General features: G+C 36.0%; 2 protein-coding genes across 5 annotated transcripts; both read left to right on the top strand.

Moving 5' to 3' along the window:
- Nucleotides 1–3490: 3490 nt before the first annotated feature.
- LOC116188629 (glutamyl-tRNA(Gln) amidotransferase subunit B, chloroplastic/mitochondrial) lies at nt 3491–11886 on the top strand. Of its 4 annotated transcripts, none has more exons than XM_031518108.1 (12): nt 3491–3694; nt 5273–5348; nt 5744–6439; nt 7146–7355; nt 8050–8190; nt 8493–8696; nt 9371–9568; nt 9741–9809; nt 10283–10399; nt 10541–10632; nt 10863–10929; nt 11492–11886. In XM_031518108.1, the coding sequence occupies exons 3-10, from the start codon at nt 5807–5809 to the stop codon at nt 10622–10624; spliced, it is 1656 nt and encodes a 551-aa protein (XP_031373968.1). In that variant the 5' UTR covers nt 3491–3694; nt 5273–5348; nt 5744–5806; the 3' UTR covers nt 10625–10632; nt 10863–10929; nt 11492–11886. The 4 variants fall into 4 exon arrangements, with proteins under 4 accessions (XP_031373968.1, XP_031373993.1, XP_031373976.1 ...); XM_031518116.1 differs by lacking the exon at nt 3491–3694 and adding an exon at nt 5514–5619 and having other exon boundaries at nt 5247–5348; XM_031518133.1 differs by lacking the exon at nt 3491–3694 and having other exon boundaries at nt 5164–5348; nt 10845–10929.
- Nucleotides 11887–12626: 740 nt separating this feature from the next.
- Nucleotides 12627–18926, top strand: LOC116192088. The gene is made up of 12 exons (XM_031520517.1): nt 12627–12822; nt 12910–12993; nt 14040–14135; nt 14220–14295; nt 14374–14463; nt 14574–14656; nt 14741–14848; nt 14977–15114; nt 17120–17225; nt 17440–17642; nt 18367–18482; nt 18671–18926. The coding sequence occupies exons 1-11, from the start codon at nt 12742–12744 to the stop codon at nt 18433–18435; spliced, it is 1134 nt and encodes a 377-aa protein (XP_031376377.1). The 5' UTR covers nt 12627–12741; the 3' UTR covers nt 18436–18482; nt 18671–18926.
- The last annotated feature ends 861 nt before the right edge of the window (nt 18927–19787 follow it).

Genomic DNA, 19787 nt, shown 5'->3' with positions numbered 1-19787 from the left:
ACTTGTTGAAGAACTTGAATGGTATGAGATATATATTTTATAGTCAATTGAAGAGATATTTAAGTTCAATAAAAGGAAATATAATATTTAAAATTCTATAATAATATATTTACATAATTGAAATAGAAATATATGCATACACTATTATATATTTTTATTGTAATTCTTTTACCATTTATATGAGACTTAAAATAATTAAAAGATAAATCAAATATAAAAATTTCCTATAATTTAGTCCAAATAAGAAATTTGATATATTTTACTGAATATATTATTTATATAATTCAACTGACGATGTGCTTATATAAAATATAAACGGAATATATTTTGTTACATATGCGAAAGGAATCGATAAAGATCATAAGGTCTCAATAATGAAATCAATATATATGCATATATAATACAAACGGAATATATTTTCATATATGCAAAACGAATCAATATATACATATAATCTATATTAACGTATAACTATTCAACTCAAAGCTTATGGAAAAAAATCTTCAATGGAAAAGAATGAAAATATTAAGGAAAAAGTAAACAAAAAAAAAGTATTACAATTAAGAAGCTCTTATGGAAATGTAGTCTAAATAAATAAGAAAAATAAAATAAAAATCCAATTAGTCATCCATGCATCTAGAAATCAACATCATGCTTCTAAAGCCCCATATACATATAAGAATGAAAAGCTAGATTTATGAAAAAAAAATGTCAAACTATGAAAGAATAAGAATTGTCATCGGAACATGTAACTACTCAACTCAAAGTTCATGAAAAAATCTTTGATGGAAAAGATTAAAAAAGAAATATTAAGGGCAAATAAACTAGAAGAGGCTTACAATTGAAAAGTCAATTTGGAATTGGATTAAAGGTCCTACAAAAACAATAAAAGTCAATGTTATATGATCAGTTGCAAATATTAAAAAAAAACTCATTCAACAAAAGTGAAGTTCAATAAAAAAATCGGAGTAGAGAAAGCAAAAACTTACTTTCACTTATAACTCTTTGTGAAAAAACCATAGCAATTGCTCAAAAGAGCAAATTCAAGAAAAGGGAGGAGAAGTATTCTTCATTACTGTATATATAGGATCTTATATATAATCATTGCAATATGAAAGGAAATCATAATTGAGAATATATTATTAACATAAAATGAAAGAGAATCCTAATTAATTGTAAATGTAATCATATGATTTATTCCCCAAATAATATATACTTACTACTGGCATCTTTATTGAAAGAAACAAAATATATTTACAAATTTTCTTTTTGGAATTGCCTTATATATGGGCACATGGATATATGCAAATATAAAGTTTACATAATTAAACTGATAAAAATATATTATGAATATTTGACTACTTTTATATTATAAAAGTATTAAAATTTCTTTACTATATAAAAGATGACGCGGTACCGCGAAAGAGCTCCGTTTATATTTTTGATGATGTAGCCGCGTGAGAATTCAGCTTGGGACTTTATTTTCATATAGATATAGATATAAACTAGTGCTCTATCCCGTGGGTTGCACGTGTTAAGTTTCATATATTGGTTGTCTTGTCATTTTAATTGATCACATTTAGAATGATCAATTTTATTATTTTTAATAATAATATTTTTCATTGTCAAATGCAATTTGAAACAATAAGTTTCAATAAAGTAGAGTAATTTTTTTTTGCAAAAAACAGAGTAATTTTTAGTTACACCTAGAGCAAATTTTACGATTCAATAATAATTTTGCAACTAATCATCCCATAAGTTGCATATGCTTGTTTTAATAATATATATATATATGTATTCCATCTAGTATATAAGAATTTATGATGTTAAATATTATATATTATAAATTTCACTATTCTAACATGAGCATCAATTTTGTATATAAAATGCAGATTTTAAATTTCACTATTCTAACATGAGCATCAATTTTGTTAGTATTATTTATAATTTTGAAATAATATTTATCTTTTTATACTTTTTTCGAATGCATCAATCGAAATTATGGTTTCATTAACTTTAACGATTCGTTTTTGCTTACTTTTGATTTTAAAAAAAAGATATTGTAATTTTTTGTTAGTATTATCTTTATAATTCTTCAATAGTCATTATCTTTTCATATATTTTCAAATGCATTAATTGAAGCGCATTACTTTTTTTATTAAAAAGATAGTGTATTCTCTTATTATATTTCATTATTGTCAAATTATATTATGTTTATAATTTTGAAAATAGTATTTATATATTTTTATAATTTTTAACTGCATTAATTGAATTGCATTTATTGTTTTCAAGTCAATTTTACTATATGTATAGATATAGATGTTTGAGTCTTCGGGCAAATTAAATTCGAGTTCTAAGAGTATTTAGAAGAAGCATTTTGGAAACTAAAAAAATATGTTACTTATCCTAATTTTAATCCCGACAAAGAAGTTATTTTGAATGTGATTAAAATAACTTTGTTCATTTGATTTATTTACAAATGATGTAAATTCAATGATTTTTTTAAATAAAATCTTATTTTTTTTATGTATTTTATGGGAATAAGTATTTTGGTAGAGTTAAATGTATTTTATATTTTCTATTGATAATTTTCAAAGACTAAGTTTTGTAATTTTAGACTAATTAATATTTTCAAAGTTCAAACTAAATAATAAAATACTTGATTGAAAATTAAATAATTTTTTTTTGTCACTAATAGAAATGTTTCTCATGCATATGAAGAGGTTATTTTTATTCATACTCGGGAGAAAAATATTTTATCCACTATCAGAGTTTAATATTGCTTTACCCACCAAAGATTTTCTTTTAAGTAGTGTTCCATTTCGACATTCCAATAATATATCACCTTCAATTAAAATGATACCAAACCCAAATCCACCCCTTGGGAGATCCCAAGCCGTATTACTTCCCTTATCGAGTCCCTACTCATCAATCTTACCTCCATTGACGGTACTTCATTTTCATTATCCTCTCGCCCATGATGGATGTTTTCTACTTCTTCACCAGAGATCTTTACTTCAGAGTTCCTGAAGCCGAAGCCGAAACTTGGATTCACCATCTCAGTTACGTATACCATTTTGAATTTAAATAAATGGGAGTGTACCAAATAATTTGCTTTTAAAACTTTAAGTTTAGGGGTTGTGAGCGAGCCAGTTCGCAAACTATTCGAGCTCGACTCGGTCAAACCTTATGTTTGGCTCGATTTTATCGAACTCGAGCCAAGTCGAACGGCCACTCGAGTCGAGCTCGAACTTGACAGAGTTTGGTTTGGGCGGCTCTCGAGCCTTATCGAGTCTAAGGCCATTTTACATATAATATATCCCAAGCCCACATGATATAGACCCAAGCCCAAATGATATAGCCCAAGACCCGCATGACATAACCCAAGCCCACATTATTATTATTAGATATTATTTTAGAATGAAAAAAAAAAATCATCTTCTGTCTTCTCTCCCGCCAGTCTCATGTGCCCAAGCCGCAGAGGATTTCCCCTCCACAGTCCACACGCAGAGTTCTCGCCGTCGGCGCCCGGCCGCGCCCCTACCCTAGCTCGCCCAACCCGAGGTCCCGTGCTCAGCTTGCATGACCTGACCGCCGTCCCGTAGATTGCCGGCCGCCACTGGTCTGGTCTTAGTCGTTCTCCTTTGTGCGTGCCCTAACTCGACCTGCAGCGGATCGCCGTGCCCTAGCTCATGTTCGATTCTCTCTTCCCCTCTCCGTTCCCGTCTTGCTCACCCTCTTCGAGCAATGGCCGAGCTCGAGCTTGAAGGAAAAAAGTCATTTTTTTCCTCAATCTTTATTTACTTTTTTGTTTTCGTTCTGAATCTATTTTTTCGTTCAATCATATCCTAAACGTTATATAAATTATTCGTTTTAGTCCTACCATTAATTTTTTCCTTAAAAAAACTACTTTTCCATCCAAAATATTTTAAAATAATTATTTAATTATAAATTAATTTTAAAAATACAAAATAAAGTTAAAAATATAAGGAAAAAAAGGGAGGGATATCCAAGTCCTGCCCGAATCTCCTGATTTCGGGGGAAGTGAGCATTGTCAATGGCCACCCCTCTCCCTTTGAAATCGCTGGCGGCCACAAAGGCCGCATGCAACCTCAGAGAGTGAGAGGTGGCCACCAACGAGCTCCCTTTCCCTTGAAATATTAAGAGTAATTAAGTAATTTGATCCTTAATTTACAAGTATTAAGTCAATTGAGTATCTGATTTATTTTTTTGCATCAATTTAGTTCATAATTTATCAATTTGCATCAATTTGGTCATTGTTATATTATTTAGGCCCCTCAATTAAGAAAATTACGTCAAATTTGTTGCCTCATTGGATGGGTGCCCTCTCATATCATATGGGTCTCTCAAATTACCCTTTTTTGATTTTTAAATTTTTTTGCATTTGCAAAATTTGTTTTAATAAAAAATGTATTTTAGAAATATTTTGGGTGGAAAAATAATTTTTTGACGGAAAATTAGCAGCGGGATTAAAACAAACGAACAAATTATGTAACATTTAGGATATGATTGAATGGAGAAATAAGTTTATGACACAATAAAAAAAGTAAGTAAATGTTAAGGACCAAAAAAATAACATTTTCCCTTCATTTTACACCCCGGTGACAATAACGCAAAAGCAAAATTTTTGCCCTCAACATGACACTAATTTCAAATTTTAGCAGTCGAAATGCTTCATTTGGTACAAACTTAAAGCGGAAAATTGACGCAAAAAATCATGTTTTTTCCCGTAACACTCCTCTCATCCACTTTTATTTAGAGAAAAGTATTAGGGCCGGTTCGGTATTTAATTTTTTTTAACTTTACTTCACTTATTTTCAATTTAACAACAAAATTTTTATTTTTTTTATTTATTTAACTATTCAATTCAATTTGTAATATTATTTTCTCTCAACAATTTATTACTTTTTTCACAATTTAACAATACAATTATTATTTTTTTCTCAATTATTCATTACTTTTTTACACTTTTAATCATAATTCAACAATACAATCATTATATATTAATTAAAATAAAAATTCAACCCAACTCTAAAATCAAACGCAACCTTAAGTTTTAAGTTTTTTTAATACAAAATGTATTTGCGTTCAGAAAATTGGTTCTCAATTCTTGAGTTTGCCTTCGAAATCACAAGCCGGACCGATTTGTGTGTCCGCTTGTTTCCCTCTAATCCCGGTTTGGGTCGATTACGTGGTCAGTGTCTGGTCCTAACTCGGTCTAACCTTATCTCCTTCCTCCTCGTACCCCCAGGCTGCTCCTGTTCAAGGCTGCAAGGGCCGGCTTTTCTCTCTTCAGTGTAATCACAGTCTCTTCATCTCATCCATAGGTGAGTTTTAGTTCAAGGAAGCGTCTCAATGTCTGTTAGCAACTTTCACTGCGGTGCATACATATATAGGTAGAATATGTAAGAATATATGTGTATGTCTCTGCTAGCTTTATGTTCTGTCACTGCACCAAATGTCTTCAGCTTTCTAAAATTTGAGTAGTGCAGAACTATGTGTTGCAATTGGCTTGTCCATTGGTGAAGGTGGCTTTATCTGTCAGCCCATGATTGTTTATCGGAAATGGTTTTGATTCTTCAGATGATTTTTAGTGAGGTTTGATTAATATTCTTACATTTTGAAAGAAATATTTTTTTTCGTTTTGGTTACTGATTTCTTTTTTCTTCATGGAGATATGCTTTCTGGGACGATTGAGAATATTGATTTTTGTCAATTTCAGATATTTTAGCAGGGACAGAGTGAGTAGTTGCTTATTTCATAGATTGTCCGACGGCAATTCTCGATGGCTTCTCTGCTATTCAGAGGGATCCTCATCCACCCTCCATTGCTAAACAGTAGCAATGCTCTGTTTAGTCGAAAAGCTTGTGCCTATTATTGCAGAATGAGGACCATCACTCGAGCCCAGGTAGCCACTCAAGTAAACCAACCCCCCCAACTCAAGTATCCACCAAATGCCAGGAACAATGGCCTCGAAATCCTCCTGAAAGATTATGAAACCATAATCGGGATAGAGACACATGTCCAGCTCTCCACCCTCACCAAGGCCTTCTGTAGCTGCCCATACAATTATGGGTCGCCGCCAAACACCAGTGTCTGCCCTGTATGTATGGGCCTGCCAGGGGCTCTTCCTGTTCTGAACTCGAAGGTCATTGAAGCTGCGGTCAGGCTCGGCCTTGCCCTTAACTGCGAGCTGTCTTTCAACTCAAAGTTTGATAGGAAACAGTACTTCTACCCTGACCTCCCAAAGGGTTACCAGATATCACAGTTCGACATACCTATTGCTCGTGCCGGTTATATTGATTTGGATCTTCCTGTGGAGTTTGGTGGAGGCCAAAGGAGGTTTGGCATTACGAGGGTTCACATGGAAGAGGATGCGGGAAAGCTGCTTCATTCGGGGAATGGGAATTACTCACAGGCACTTACTCTTTGTCTTTGTCCTTAATTTATTGGTTCTGATTATTGTAGGTGGGAGTCAGGCAGTTAATCAGATGGTTAGTCAATCACTTAGATTAGATTGTAAAGGATAACCTCTACTACCCTTTCTTGATTACACATCGTTAAGTAAAGTAAGCTGAACCTTAATTTGGTTACCTGGATATGTTTGTTTAGGAAAACTGTCAGAAGTTGTCTATTTTGATCTTGAAAGAAGAGGTAGCAAGTGCCAAGGATGTGTTTTCGATTAAAGCATCAATAATGTCTCTGGATCTGCTAAATATTTTGAAGAAAATTGGAATTTAATGCATTTCTTTTAATATGAGAATGTACAAAAATTCGAACCATTCTTCAAAAACAAAAGAAAGCCTCAACATTGTGTAATACTTGTTCTGTGTATCTCCAGTCTCTGCTATTCCAAGTTTTGTCTAGATATGTCAACTCCGGCTTGCATGTAGAATTACTGTCAAATCATGTGTGCTAGACATTGTTGACACAACTTCCTACCAACTTATGCTTGTTTATGATAAATAATCACTTACTTACAATTTTACCTCAGAATCAAAGACATAATTTGCCTGAAAATTTTTCATGTCTGTTATGTTCTAAGGCTGCCTGTTCAAGTTATTTTGAAGTTTTTATGATAATTAGCGATGTGTTTTGAGTTGATTTCTGAATTCCGCATGTAGGTTGATTTGAACAGGGCAGGGGTCCCCTTGCTTGAAGTTGTCTCTGAACCTGATATGCGAAATGGTATTGAAGCTGCTGAATATGCGGCAGAGTTGCAGAGGCTGGTGCGATATTTGGGTGTGAGCAATGGTAACATGCAGGAAGGCTCACTTCGTTGTGATGTTAACATTTCTGTTCGTCCTCTTGGACAGTCACAATTTGGGACGAAAGTAAGTAACATTCTTTTCTCTTAACGCCTTTGCTCTGTTTAGGAAGTTCTTGGTGTGTTCTTTTCACTAGTTTAATGGTTTTAACAGGATATGAAAGTCTTTATTGGTAAAGAGGCAATTCTCCATTTCTTTTCAAAGAATGGTCATGACATTTTATTCTGTGTTTTGAGATCAAACATAATTTGGAGCGTCTACAGCATTATTGTGTTTCACGTGACATTTATTGGCCCAAAAAAAAAAAGTTTCGCGTGACTAGTCCTGCATTGATTTCACTTTTGAAATGAAATATGGAACAACTGCATTTGGATATGTACGGTGATTCATGTCCACCTCTTGATTCCATGCTATTGTATCCACCTCTTGATTCCATGCTATTGTACTAAACCTGTCCTTGGTAGCTACGATATGAGGCTATTGCACCTATTAACTGCGTGTTAATTGAAGACTCTGAGACAGATAACCAATCTGCATCCGCATTTCTCTGAGGATCATACTTTGAGGAAAGCTGCTTTATAGAATCATATATGTTAGAGCTCACTATTTTTCCATATGATACAGTGAACTGATAGGTTAAGATGTTGATGGTGTTATGTTGCCAGCCAGACACTACTTATTGAGATTATTGACTCCATTTTATGGGGATATATGCTGACAACTCCATATGTGCATACTCATTTTTGTCCTCTTTTTGCAGGTCGAAATAAAGAATCTGAATTCCTTTTCTTCGGTGAATAGGGCCATTGACTATGAGATTTCGAGACAGGTTCTTCTCCTGAGTCAAGGACAGGGTGATCAGATAGTCCAGGAAACTCGTCTTTGGGAAGAAGGCTCTCAGGTATTGGCATTGTCTTCTTTGTTTTTTGTTCTTAGTCTTAAGTAACAGCTTAATTGCATAACCTATATTGGATGGTCCAGTGGTTAGTGGATGGTGGAAAGTGACCCATCTCAAGTTCAACCCCCACCCCTTTGATGCAATATAGCCACCTGTAGAGGCACCATGTTTGTTTTGTATTATCTATTAACATTTCCTACACTCAGTTCCTCTAATGTTCATTCGTACTATCTATTAACATTTCCTACACTCAGTTCCTCTAGTGTTCGTTCGTACTATTTATTAACATTTCCTACACTGTTTAGAAAACAGTTACAATGAGGAAGAAAGAGGGCCTTTCCGATTATCGATACTTCCCAGAGCCGGACTTGCCTGAAGTTGTTCTAACAGAAGGATATGTGAACAAAATTCGTGGTTCTTTGCCTGAACTTCCCGAAATGAAGCGCCGAAGATATGAGGGGATGGGCCTGAGCATGCAAGATGTCCTCTTCCTAGCAAATGATGTAAAAGTAAGTCCTTCTAAGTTTTAACAAGCCTCTCTGGACATTATTGGTAGACATTATTTTCCTTATTAGAAGCTAATGGTTATAGAAATGACTTATCAGGTAAACTCATTCAATTGTTTGAGGACGATATATGATCGAAGCTCTTCCAGAATCTTTATTTATGCGGAGATGGATCAAAGTCATAAATTTCTGGTGTTAGGGTAGAGACGCCATTTACATTCTGTGTTCATGAAAGATATATATAGGAAGTTATCATTAGGAAAAGGACTGAGAGGATGCAATCTCAGAACACATACAAAATTTAGATGATATACATGTTTGCTGATTATGATTGACCCTTTAGCCTGTTCCTGTAAGGGGACTGAACTTGTTGTCCTTTTTCTTTGAATTTATTCTCTGAAACTCCTTAATTTTTTGTTAAGTGGAAATTTCAAACTTACCGTAGGAAAAAGGGTAATAAATTGATGAGAAGCTTCCGGGTTCAATGCTCTAACAAATCTTATTTCCAGTCTTCCCCATTATAGGAGTAAGTTGTGCTCATTTCTTAGTTTAATGCATTTAAACCTTGAAATTAGAAAATTTGGGAACACAAAATTGGAAAGTTCAGAAGGTATAATCTTTATTAATGCCTTCAGTCAGTACGGTGCTGCAATAATTTTTTTTTGTGTTTATTGTAGGTGGCAGACTTTTTCGATGCAGCAATTGCGAAGGGTGCTGAGGTGAAGTTAGCAGCCAACTGGATTATGGGTGATATTGCAGCGCATATGAAAAATGAGAAATTGTCCATTGATGAGATCAAACTGACCCCTCATGAGCTGGCAGAGCTTATAGCTGCCATCAAAGGAGGAACCATTAGTGGGAAGATTGGGAAAGAGGTAAAAGAAATGCTTTTTATTTCGCATTTTTATCCTAGGGTCTCTTCGTGGTACTTGCCAAGAGCAACATTGATCCCCGAGAAACAAAAAGCATGGCCATCTCAGTGTTTTTACCCCTTGGATTAATGTTTGTAAATTGTTCACGTGTCTAAGGTTCTCCATGCTTCTACAGATACTCTTTGAGCTAATGGCAAAAGGTGGTACTGTCAAGAAATTGATTGAAGAGAAGGATTTGGTTCAGGCAAGTTCTAACTCTTTTAATTAATAATTGATCTGTTTAATGGCTTTGAAAATTTTTGGATCATCCTGGGCATCCTCATTTCAAATTCAGTTTAGAAGGGACTTGGCATTGTGTGGATCAATGAATTGGCCAAATTATAATTCTCCTTCCATTGGAGGCACTATCTCGTTTGGTCACTCATAATGTCTGTCCATAATTTCTGAACATTACAAAGCCGAGTCAATTTTTCCTATTGTAGGTAAGCATATCATTGGATCAATGCATGCTTTTCATCCTAGTTTAGACTTGACTGAACCATATAGTGGACTAAGTATTGAATCAGGACAGAACTCGAGAACTGGACAAATCTACTGAGCCATAAGAAACTGATCAACTTTTTCAATATCTTTTTGCGAAGATATTTTATAGTAAAAGAGGACGAGTATTCATACTACATTTGTCTTGATTGGTTTTCACTATCCTGTCAAAATTAGATAACAGATCCTACTGAAATTGAGAAGATTATAGACAAGGTTCTTTTGGACAACCCAAAGCAGCTGGAACAGTACCGAGGAGGCAAGACTAAGCTACAAGGTTATTTTGCTGGACAGGTATGAAGGGAAAAAAGAAATCCAATCAAATGAAGGGAGCTCATATATTTATAAAGCGTTTCTGTTCTCAGCTCATTCTGGGTCTTTTTTGCTTTCACTTTTCAATTTGATTATTAATTTGCAAAAGCTTTTGATCTGCAGGTAATGAAAGCGACCAAGGGCAAGGCCAACCCAGGGCTTCTGAACAAGATTCTTCTTGAGAAATTAAACGCCAAGAGCTCATAATTTGGATGGTCAGTTATGGTATCAGCCTAGGGGTTCATTTTACAGAAAGTTCAAAAGCATATCAGAGGGCTACATGTTGAGAGAACTTATGATTTATCCTTCCCTCATGTTCTATGCGGCTCATGCGTTTCTCTTTTACAAGTTTAGCCATAATATCCACATCAGCCATAATTGTTAGAAAGCATGATCAGTGAGATTCTTTTAGTAATTTATTGTGCAGTTGTTGCATCCCTTGCAGATTATTTTGTAAATGAAAGCTGAGTGCTATGCCTGATAATGGTTTGCAAAGAGTCGAACGATATAAGGTTAGTTTTCTTCTCTATATTGTCCTGTTGTTTCTCGATGTTCGAGATTGTCGTTAATATTATTAATTGGTGATTGGGACTGTTAAATCTACTAATCTATTTTCTGTTCATGAGCATTAACAACAATCCTAGGTCTCTCCCTTTTCCCGTGTTTATTGGGCAGAAAACCAGTGTGTTCGAAAATCATTGAAAATTTATTATGACTTTTTGGAGAATGACTTCTTAACCTCTGTAAATTAATCTCGGACATGGCATGGGACAACCCAAGTCCCATGGACTATGTCTGCCACCATTGCCTCTGTTGGTCTCCTTCGCTGTGCCTCGACTGGCTGATCTTACCTGGACAGGCCAGCCCAATTCAGTTCAGACCTGGACCAGCTGAACATTGTCACAGGCTGGCTGATCCAGGGTGGATTTCAGCCCGTCGGGTTTGGTGATAGCAGCAGTGGCAGAGGGAGGCAGAAGCAGTGCTATATGGGTCAGTGTGTGAAATACAAAAGCATGAATATAATGCGCTGCGAAAAGTAAAGTACCTTACTTCCCCCGTTAACATTTTCTGCAGGAATAGCATTTACTGAAAATGGGAAAGCATGCCGTGATGTGTGATGCCTCGTTTACCTTCTTCTTGCTCGACAGTTTTGTAGGTTTTAAAATTTCAAGCAACTCCAATGGCTAAAACCGATTGATGTGTTCATCCCTAGCCGTTATTCAAATATGTCTGAGAAGTTACCGTATCGATCAGTGAAACATGTTACTAATTTTTCCTTCTAATGGAGGGATGTTATTTACTTTGCATAAAGCTGTTTAGTATCACAAATCCCAATCTGAATTGGTCTCTCCCCGTCCTCTTCCAGGGTTTTAGGGCAGAATAGATGGGAGGAGATTTGTATTTGTTCTTGTACGTATCAATCAAAAGAAATAATGATTCCAATAATCTTGTATGTACTAGTTTGACAATGTATTGGACTCTGCATCTCCTTCCTGTTGCCTTCCTGTTGCCGGGAACCGTTAAATCCAATCGATTCGATGATCTCCCAAACTCCCAAGAACAAATAACTGTCACTTGTTCAAACTCTGTTTTGATCTCAAAATTGATTAAAAAAGAAAATGTGGTTTCAATTTTAGTTAAAAAGAGTCTTCAAAACATAACATCCTTGATAATGTCTTCTGCCATAGCTCGGATGAAACCTGTTGACTAGTCTGAACTTCCACTGCATTGTCCATGTCATGCGTATCGGCTTACATGAGCCAAGCTGCTTGGCGGCTTGTTTGCACTATTTCGATTGAGACGGACGTGCTAGCAAACTGTACAGAAAGATCGACAAGTCATACTGGCATGGTCAAGTAAGCTTAACTCAGAACGAAGACGGTTTCTAAAATGCGAAAGAGGTTTTGCATTGATGATACTTCATGAGGAAGGGTCACATAGCTAGCTGAGCAACTTATGACTAGTGAAAGAGTTTTTACACGAAAATTCGCAACTAAGCGAGTCGACTGTGTAAATAACATAGGAAATGAATGATTTTCCCATGCATATTAATCCTGAAGCTTGTGGCGTACATTTCATATTTCTAAAACATCAGGGACCAGGATGAGATAGAAAATAGATTTAGGGCGTGAAACGAAACTGTAGAGAAATTTGGGGCCAACTTAAAAATACATCGGTAAGCTACAAAAACAACGAAGCCTCCTGAGGCCTGACATCTTCCGGCAAAACGACGTCGGGCAGTTCCACCATCACGGACTGATCCCGATTCACCTCCATTGCCACAGATCTCTCTCTCTCTCTCTCTCTCTCTCTCTCTATCGACGATGGCATCCCATTGCAGTCGTCTTCTTCTTCTTCTTCTTCAGCTATTCCTCATCTCTTCGCTTCTCTTTGTCCGATCCAAGGTAGGGTTTGATCTTCATGTCACGGCTGGGAGCAGTCGCAATGAATTTTCCTCTCTGTTTAGTTAATTCGGTTGGTTTTGGCGATAGGCGGAAGCGACTGGTTCGGTTTTCTTCATCGACAGTGCCACTCATAAGTATCTTCGTGCCCGATCGCCTCAAGATGCCATCGAGGTACTCAATTAGAGGCCCTATTAATTGGGCATCTGGCTTTTCTTTTCCCCTGAATTTTTTTTTCTCTGTCGTTCGTCTGATTAGGTGCTAAAATTTCAGAAAAGGGATGAAGAGGGTTGCAATTGAGCTCGGCGATTGTGTCATAATGGGGGATTTTGATATTCTGTGGGCATCCCTTTAATCAATTGAAAAGCTTTATGGGTTAGATGGATTAATTTCTTGAACCTGCAATGGTAATAATATTAGATTATTTCAAATACAATGAGATGTTAGGGTCTTCTGATTTCTTTTTGATTTAGTCCGGGTAGATTGATGAATAGGATTACCAGGAATCCTGGATGGAGTTTGGGGGAAATTGATAAAGGACAAATTTTGCAGAAACTACGTGGTTGTGATTTTTTTTAGTTCAAGTTTGCTGAAGGATGGAAGAACAGAAATCCTATTCTGAGGTTTAAAGGTTTAGGGGAGAAAAATGCATTCAGATCTTTAGGATAACTTTTGCAGTTAGTGGGGGATATTTACAACTTGTGCAGTAAATAGGGCTATTGATGCTCTCTAATATTGAGTTACGGAAGGGTTGTGATGAACTTTTGGTGGGATGAAATTCATGACTTTGAAATGTTCTTTGACTTCGCTGACTGAGGATGGCTTGATGGACTAATGCAAAGGCTTAAAAAATTAAGGACTAGGGATGAGCATCTATAGGAGAATGTGGATTATGTACCGTTGATGCTTAAGGTAGACAAGCTCCCTTAAGGTAAGGTTGTCTTGACAGTTGGAAATATAAGATAGACCTGTAAGTCTGCATGAATCTAGGAGAGCAGCGTGACATCCATAATGGTAAGAAGTATCTGGGCTGAGAAAATGTGAATTTGGATCTCTACTATGTTCTCATGCACACGTATTTACAGAGTAGATGATGCCAGTGTTAGCAGACTTGTAGTTATAACTCATTGTTAACTGTCGTCTATGTAATTGAGATTGCATTATTTTGAGTTTAATTTATCCCAAGTTGTGTTAACCATGCAATCTGTCTTTATTGTCAGTCAAATACAATATCACTTCCTGAAGTCGGTGCTGCAGTCTCTGTCTTGCTTGGTTTACCTCCACCTGCCACGCTTTCAGCTGCTGGTTCTTCAAAGGTGCATAGCGCGAAAGTGAATTGATTGTTTTTTATCTGGTTTATTTGTTGGATATCTTTGCGATGCTAATTGACATATTTTCAGTTGAACGAGGTGCTCAGGCCAAATCCATTTGATAGACCTCGTGCTGCTTTTGTGGTGGAAGTTAGAGGAGTTCAAGGTCTTTTCATTAATCCTATTATTACAAAACAATTTAGGTGACTTCTGGTTTTAAACTAAATGTTTTCTTTATATGTAGATTCTGATCAGTTGATTGAGTTAGATCTACTCAAAGGTGGACAGAGGAAGGTTGTTTTTGCCTCTGAGAAGGCTAACATTCAACTACCAGGTTGTTGATGTTTTCTACCTGCCCTATAAACTATGCTGGATCCCTTTATACTCTGTCATAAAGTTGTTTGATGTCTAGTGTTTCCTAATGCAATGCTCATTTGGTTGCAGATGAGGGAGTTTCAGTTGTTGCTATTGATGGATCGGACTCTCTTGATTCTGGTTCATTCACTGATGAAGAGATCCACAATTTTGTAAGTTTAATTGGAAGAAAATAATATTACTTTGTGTGTCTTTATATGTCAATTGCATCTTACTAAAATATTCTATATATTCAGGCATCTTGGATGGGTGGGTCATATGTTCATGATGGCTTGGAAGCACTAGCTGGCAAGTTGATCATACCGCTGGGAACCAATGCCAAGATTTCTCTTTCTTTGTCTAAGGTAGGTACTAACGACTACTATCTATCTTTCTCAATTTTTGTAAGTGAACTATTATCTTGGGCCATTGAAGAGTTTTTCTCCTTTTCACTGGTTAATGTGTAAATTCAAGCACATTCTTTTATATGCAGAAAGCAGATAGAGAGTTCACTGCGAGTCTCATCTCCCTTGTCCACAATATTAAAAGAGCAATTGAGATGCATGAGGATATCTCACAGAGCACGATGAGACCTGCTGAATTAATCAAAGGCTCATTTGATGGCATCAAGGTAATGACTTATCTTCCATTATGTCTGTGACGATAAATCGGTGATATGGTCCTAGCTTCCACGGGAAAGTATTTATGTGGAAAAATTGTATTCAGTCATTTCCATAGTCAGTACGTTATGTTGCATGGGTATGATGTGTTATCTTGCATAGCAGAGTGAAACTCAAGAGAACAATCTAAATAAAGAGATGCAGCTTTAATCCATATTCTTGGGAACAGAATTTTAGAGCCTCCTGCTATAGACGAGGAATGCAAGTTCTTTTGATGTACGCCATGATTGTAGGTATAGTTTTTCATCTTGGTGTTTTGTAGAGCCACTTCTCTGTGGTTAGATCACATGGTTGCTTATGGACTATCTACATGTAATGATGAAGTTCCAACAAGCCTTCAACGATGACAACATTTTGCCATCTCCTTCTGATTTCTTCAGTAAATTATCTTAGATTTCATCTGGTTAATGGTTGGACGGGAGTCCCAGACCACATACCTGGATTCATCTCCACACTTGGTCAACTTGGAGGTGAACCATCACCAACCTTCACTGCAAAATAAGCTTCCAAATTTGTGGAGATTCCAATTTTGAAGGTTATAGAAATTAGAAAATGCTCGTTACGGTGTGTTTGGGAGTATTGAAGGGATTAAGGAAGGGAGAGGTGAGGGGATGGGAGGGAAGGGGCAGAGAAGGAAGGAGAGGAGAGGAGAGGAAATGGAGGGGAACAAGAGGAGAGTTGTCTCCCTTATCTGAGAGTAGTTAGCGAGGGAGAGGAGAGGAGTGAGTGGAGAAATGATAATATTTGTACAAAAGTTTAAAAAGTATATATTGCAAGAGAGTTGAGTATAAGAGAGTTCCAAACAACAAATTAGTTCCTCCAATTTGGAGGGTTATAGTTCCTTAAAATGGAGCAAATGTATTGGAGAGTATCTACCTCCAAATCCCTCCCTCTCCCTTCTTGTTCCTCCCTCTTATTCAATCCACTCCCCCAAACAAGGAGATCCTCTTTGCTCCAAATACCTCCCCTTCAAGCCCCTCCTCTCAAACACAGTGTTTGTTCCTTTGTCTTTGCATAACACATAACAGCTGAAACTGGAATTGATGCTTTATTTGTTCATTGTCTCCTTGATGTTCGCTCTTTAGAGCCATACCCTTGCTACGTAAGCGGGTAAGGCATCTGGAGATGAAAGTTTTGAATTTTTAAAGTTTCATAAAAGAGTCCAGGTTTTAACATGCAACCACAAAAACTGAACAGGAGTAGATTTTACATTCTTTCTGGAGGCAATTTGCACAAATATCTGCGGAAGATACTTGTGTGTCCTATAACGCATTAATTCTGCACAGAGTCTACAATTTCCGCCTGATGAGAAGTTGGCTGAGTAGCCACAAATGTTCTTTCTGAAATGCAGTAAATGCACTCACCAAGAAGCACTTGTTGCTTGACTGTCTCCTTATGTATGCATGCATGCAATTTTGTCGTTAAAGCCATTCAGAATGTGTCATCTTTGTAAAGTAATGATATATATCCTTCGATAAACCACCAAAGTAGTTAAGGGTGTGTTTGTTTTTTGAAAATTGAACTCAACTCCACTCCACTTATCTTCAATTCAACATCACAGTCATTACTTTTTTTCATTTTTAAATTTTTTTTAACCATTCAATTCAATTTTTAATATTAAATTTTCTCCTCTAGTCATTACTTTTTCACAATTCAACAACACAATTATTATTTAATCATTACTTTCTCTCAATTATTTATTACTTTTTCACACTTTTTCTCATAATTCAACAATACAATCATTACAAACCAATTAAAACCAAAACTCAACTCAACTCTACTTTATATCCAAACGCACTCTAAAATTCTGTTTTCTCTATTTGATCATACTTTAGACAATTTACATGCTTGTAAGGTGAGGGTGACAAGTAATCTTCCTTGAATGTGTCACATCCTAAATCTCCTTCAACCATGGATGCTCATATTAAATCAAGTTTTCTTTCATGTCCATTATAGGTTTTGCAGGAGCATTATGGTTCTCATGGTGTTGCAGAACAAGGAGCTAGATTATTACTTGCTGTATTGACCAAGATGTACAACTCGTTGCAGGCTGCATATGATGGTTAGTATTATTTGGTTTACAAAACACAATAGATGTTGCATTGTTGGCTGATATCATATTAACCAATTCCTATTCAACACAACTATTGCATTATTCAGGATTACATTTAACGTGCATTGAAGTACTTTTCGAATTAGTCATTGGTTCCTTCATCTGTTAGAGAATTTATGTTATTTTCCTTTCAATCTTAATCTGGAGATACACTATTTAACAGGTCAAATTGTTGGGGCAATCTTCTTCAACAACGATGTTTCATCAGATGCATTATTAAATGTTATTGTTGACTCTCGCCCATCTGCACGATGGTTGGAAGAAGAGAAGAGTATTCCCAGTGCTGCTGATATAGAGAAATTGTTGGTTAGGCGAACTCTTGCGTGGCTAACAGGATTAATTTTGCTCATTTCAACTCTCATTGGGGTAAGCAATTACATTTATGCAGTCCTCATTTTTTTTTCGGTTACAAGGGAGGCCCATGAGCCTAGTACTATGCAGTCCTCATTTTATTCAATAATCTTTTTCAGTTTCGATCTGTTCTTTAACCTGTTTAGCGTAGGCCCTGGTCTTTAAATTGTTCATTTGAAAAAAATTGAAACTTATTAGTTTCATCTGCTTGTACATTTAAATCAAGGGAATATTAGTTAGGCTTAGTTCTTGAATGTGATTGCACATGGTATATGTCTTCTGATTTTACAAATGATAGCTTCTGTCAACAGTTTTTTCACTTAAAAAATACATATTTGGGAGAAACTATGGGCGCAATATGTTTTTATTCTTCTTAAAATAAAATGAGAAAAATGAGGGGAAAAAATATATTGGCTTGTATTTACTGAACATGTTGGACTGTGTAAAATATCAGAAGTGCAATAGAATATAGTTTTCCCTTGTTTTCCTTGTTTTTCAAGAATAAAATGATGGAAAACTTTTTGCCATTGAAACAATTCAGTATGAAATTGAAATACCATCTGAGACCAAAACGGTATCGTTTGATAGTGGATGAATCCACTTTAATCGCCATTCTTCTGCTCTATTTCAATACCTATCTGGCCATCCAAGTAAAACCTCACTACCACTGAATGTCAGAGGAATCCAATACAATCATCATTGGTGCCATTCCTTTAATGCCCTTTTATATATTTTGCAGATTTACTTCCTCCTCAATATGCCACTCACGAGGGACACCCTTCTGTATTCTAATGTCAAGCTCGATTAAACATCAACAGGAGTGGACAAACATTTTCAAGTTGAGCGGACACCCAGGTTATCGATTTTCACTGTATTCTTTGCTAGTGGTCTAGCGCTCGAGTGACCTGGCTTATGTTGTAAAAGTCCATTCTCAAATACAATTGCTTGAGGAGAAAAATTATTATTAGGACTAGCAGGTGTTTTCTTTTCCTTGGTGAAGGATTAAGCTTCTGAATAATGGTGCTCGTTCTATTTACTTGTAGGAGCGTTGTCCATATGATCTTGGAAGAACCGATTATGTGAAGCGAGAGAGCTATTTATGAATTTCAGAATTGATGCAAATATTGGAGGTGGCTGAGCAAGATCGAAGGATTAAACTTTGTTGTAGAATGTCTTGCCTTTGGTTGGTATGAGTGAAGTTATTAAGGTTGTAATTTCTCAGATGTTTGAATTCGTTTTGTTCGCGTAAATATCTTTAAGTTGCTGAGAAATAAAAGCAGTAGCCTGTTATTTTTAATTCTCGTGACTTGTCCGATGCACTTGCTACGCATGGAGATTGAATTTCAATGTTTTTGGCTAATCCTGTGAATTGTTTTTTAAGACGATATGAGATTGAGCTTTTGCCTTGCCTCAAGGAGCCTCATATTACTGATGAAATTGGAACACATGACTTGGTGTATTACTTATGAGGAATGCCCATACTCTGAACCATGGGACTAATCAAATAAAGAGGGCTTTTGATCAAGCCAAAAAACAAAAAAAAAAAGTGCGCCTTTTGATTTTCTTTTCTTTTCATTGTTTTTCTGCCCTTTTTTAGCTCTTCCATTAAAACGTACTCGTGATACTGCGTTCAATAAAGAATAAAATCTAGTTTGCAGTGCATCATCTTTAGGCCTAGCAGTAAAGTATCATCCGACTCATAAATTTTTGCACTATACTCCCGCGACCACTTTTTCAACCAAAAATTAATTTATTAATTTCTGATTTTAAAAAAATATTTATAAAAATTAATTACATAGCATCCTGAGCTAACGGAGGCTGGAGGGTGTAGTCTGGGTTTACTTTCGCTCGGCTTTTCAAAGTACAATCGAATGGAATGCTGAGGCCCTCTCAAGGATGCCTCCTATGGGTCGATTTTGTGAGCTATTCAAATTATTCTTTCCAAATTTAGCTGATCACTTCTTTTTTTTTTTTTTAGTGTGTATCCTGGTATCTAGAAATCCAATGGGATCTGACTAGTCAAGTCGGGAGATCGAGCATTAGAGATTATTCTTCCTTCCAACAAGTGCGCTTTTTGGGGTTTGAACTCGTGTTCTTCTTCTTACGGGGGTGAGCTGCTTACCACCCAGCCAACACTTTTATTAGTAGCTTGATTACTTC

This window comes from Punica granatum, chromosome 1 (genome assembly GCF_007655135.1).
Source record: "Punica granatum isolate Tunisia-2019 chromosome 1, ASM765513v2, whole genome shotgun sequence".
Classification (NCBI taxonomy): domain Eukaryota; kingdom Viridiplantae; phylum Streptophyta; class Magnoliopsida; order Myrtales; family Lythraceae; genus Punica; species Punica granatum.
Note: the sequence above shows the minus strand (reverse complement) of the source record. Positions and strands in the feature narration are given on the sequence as shown.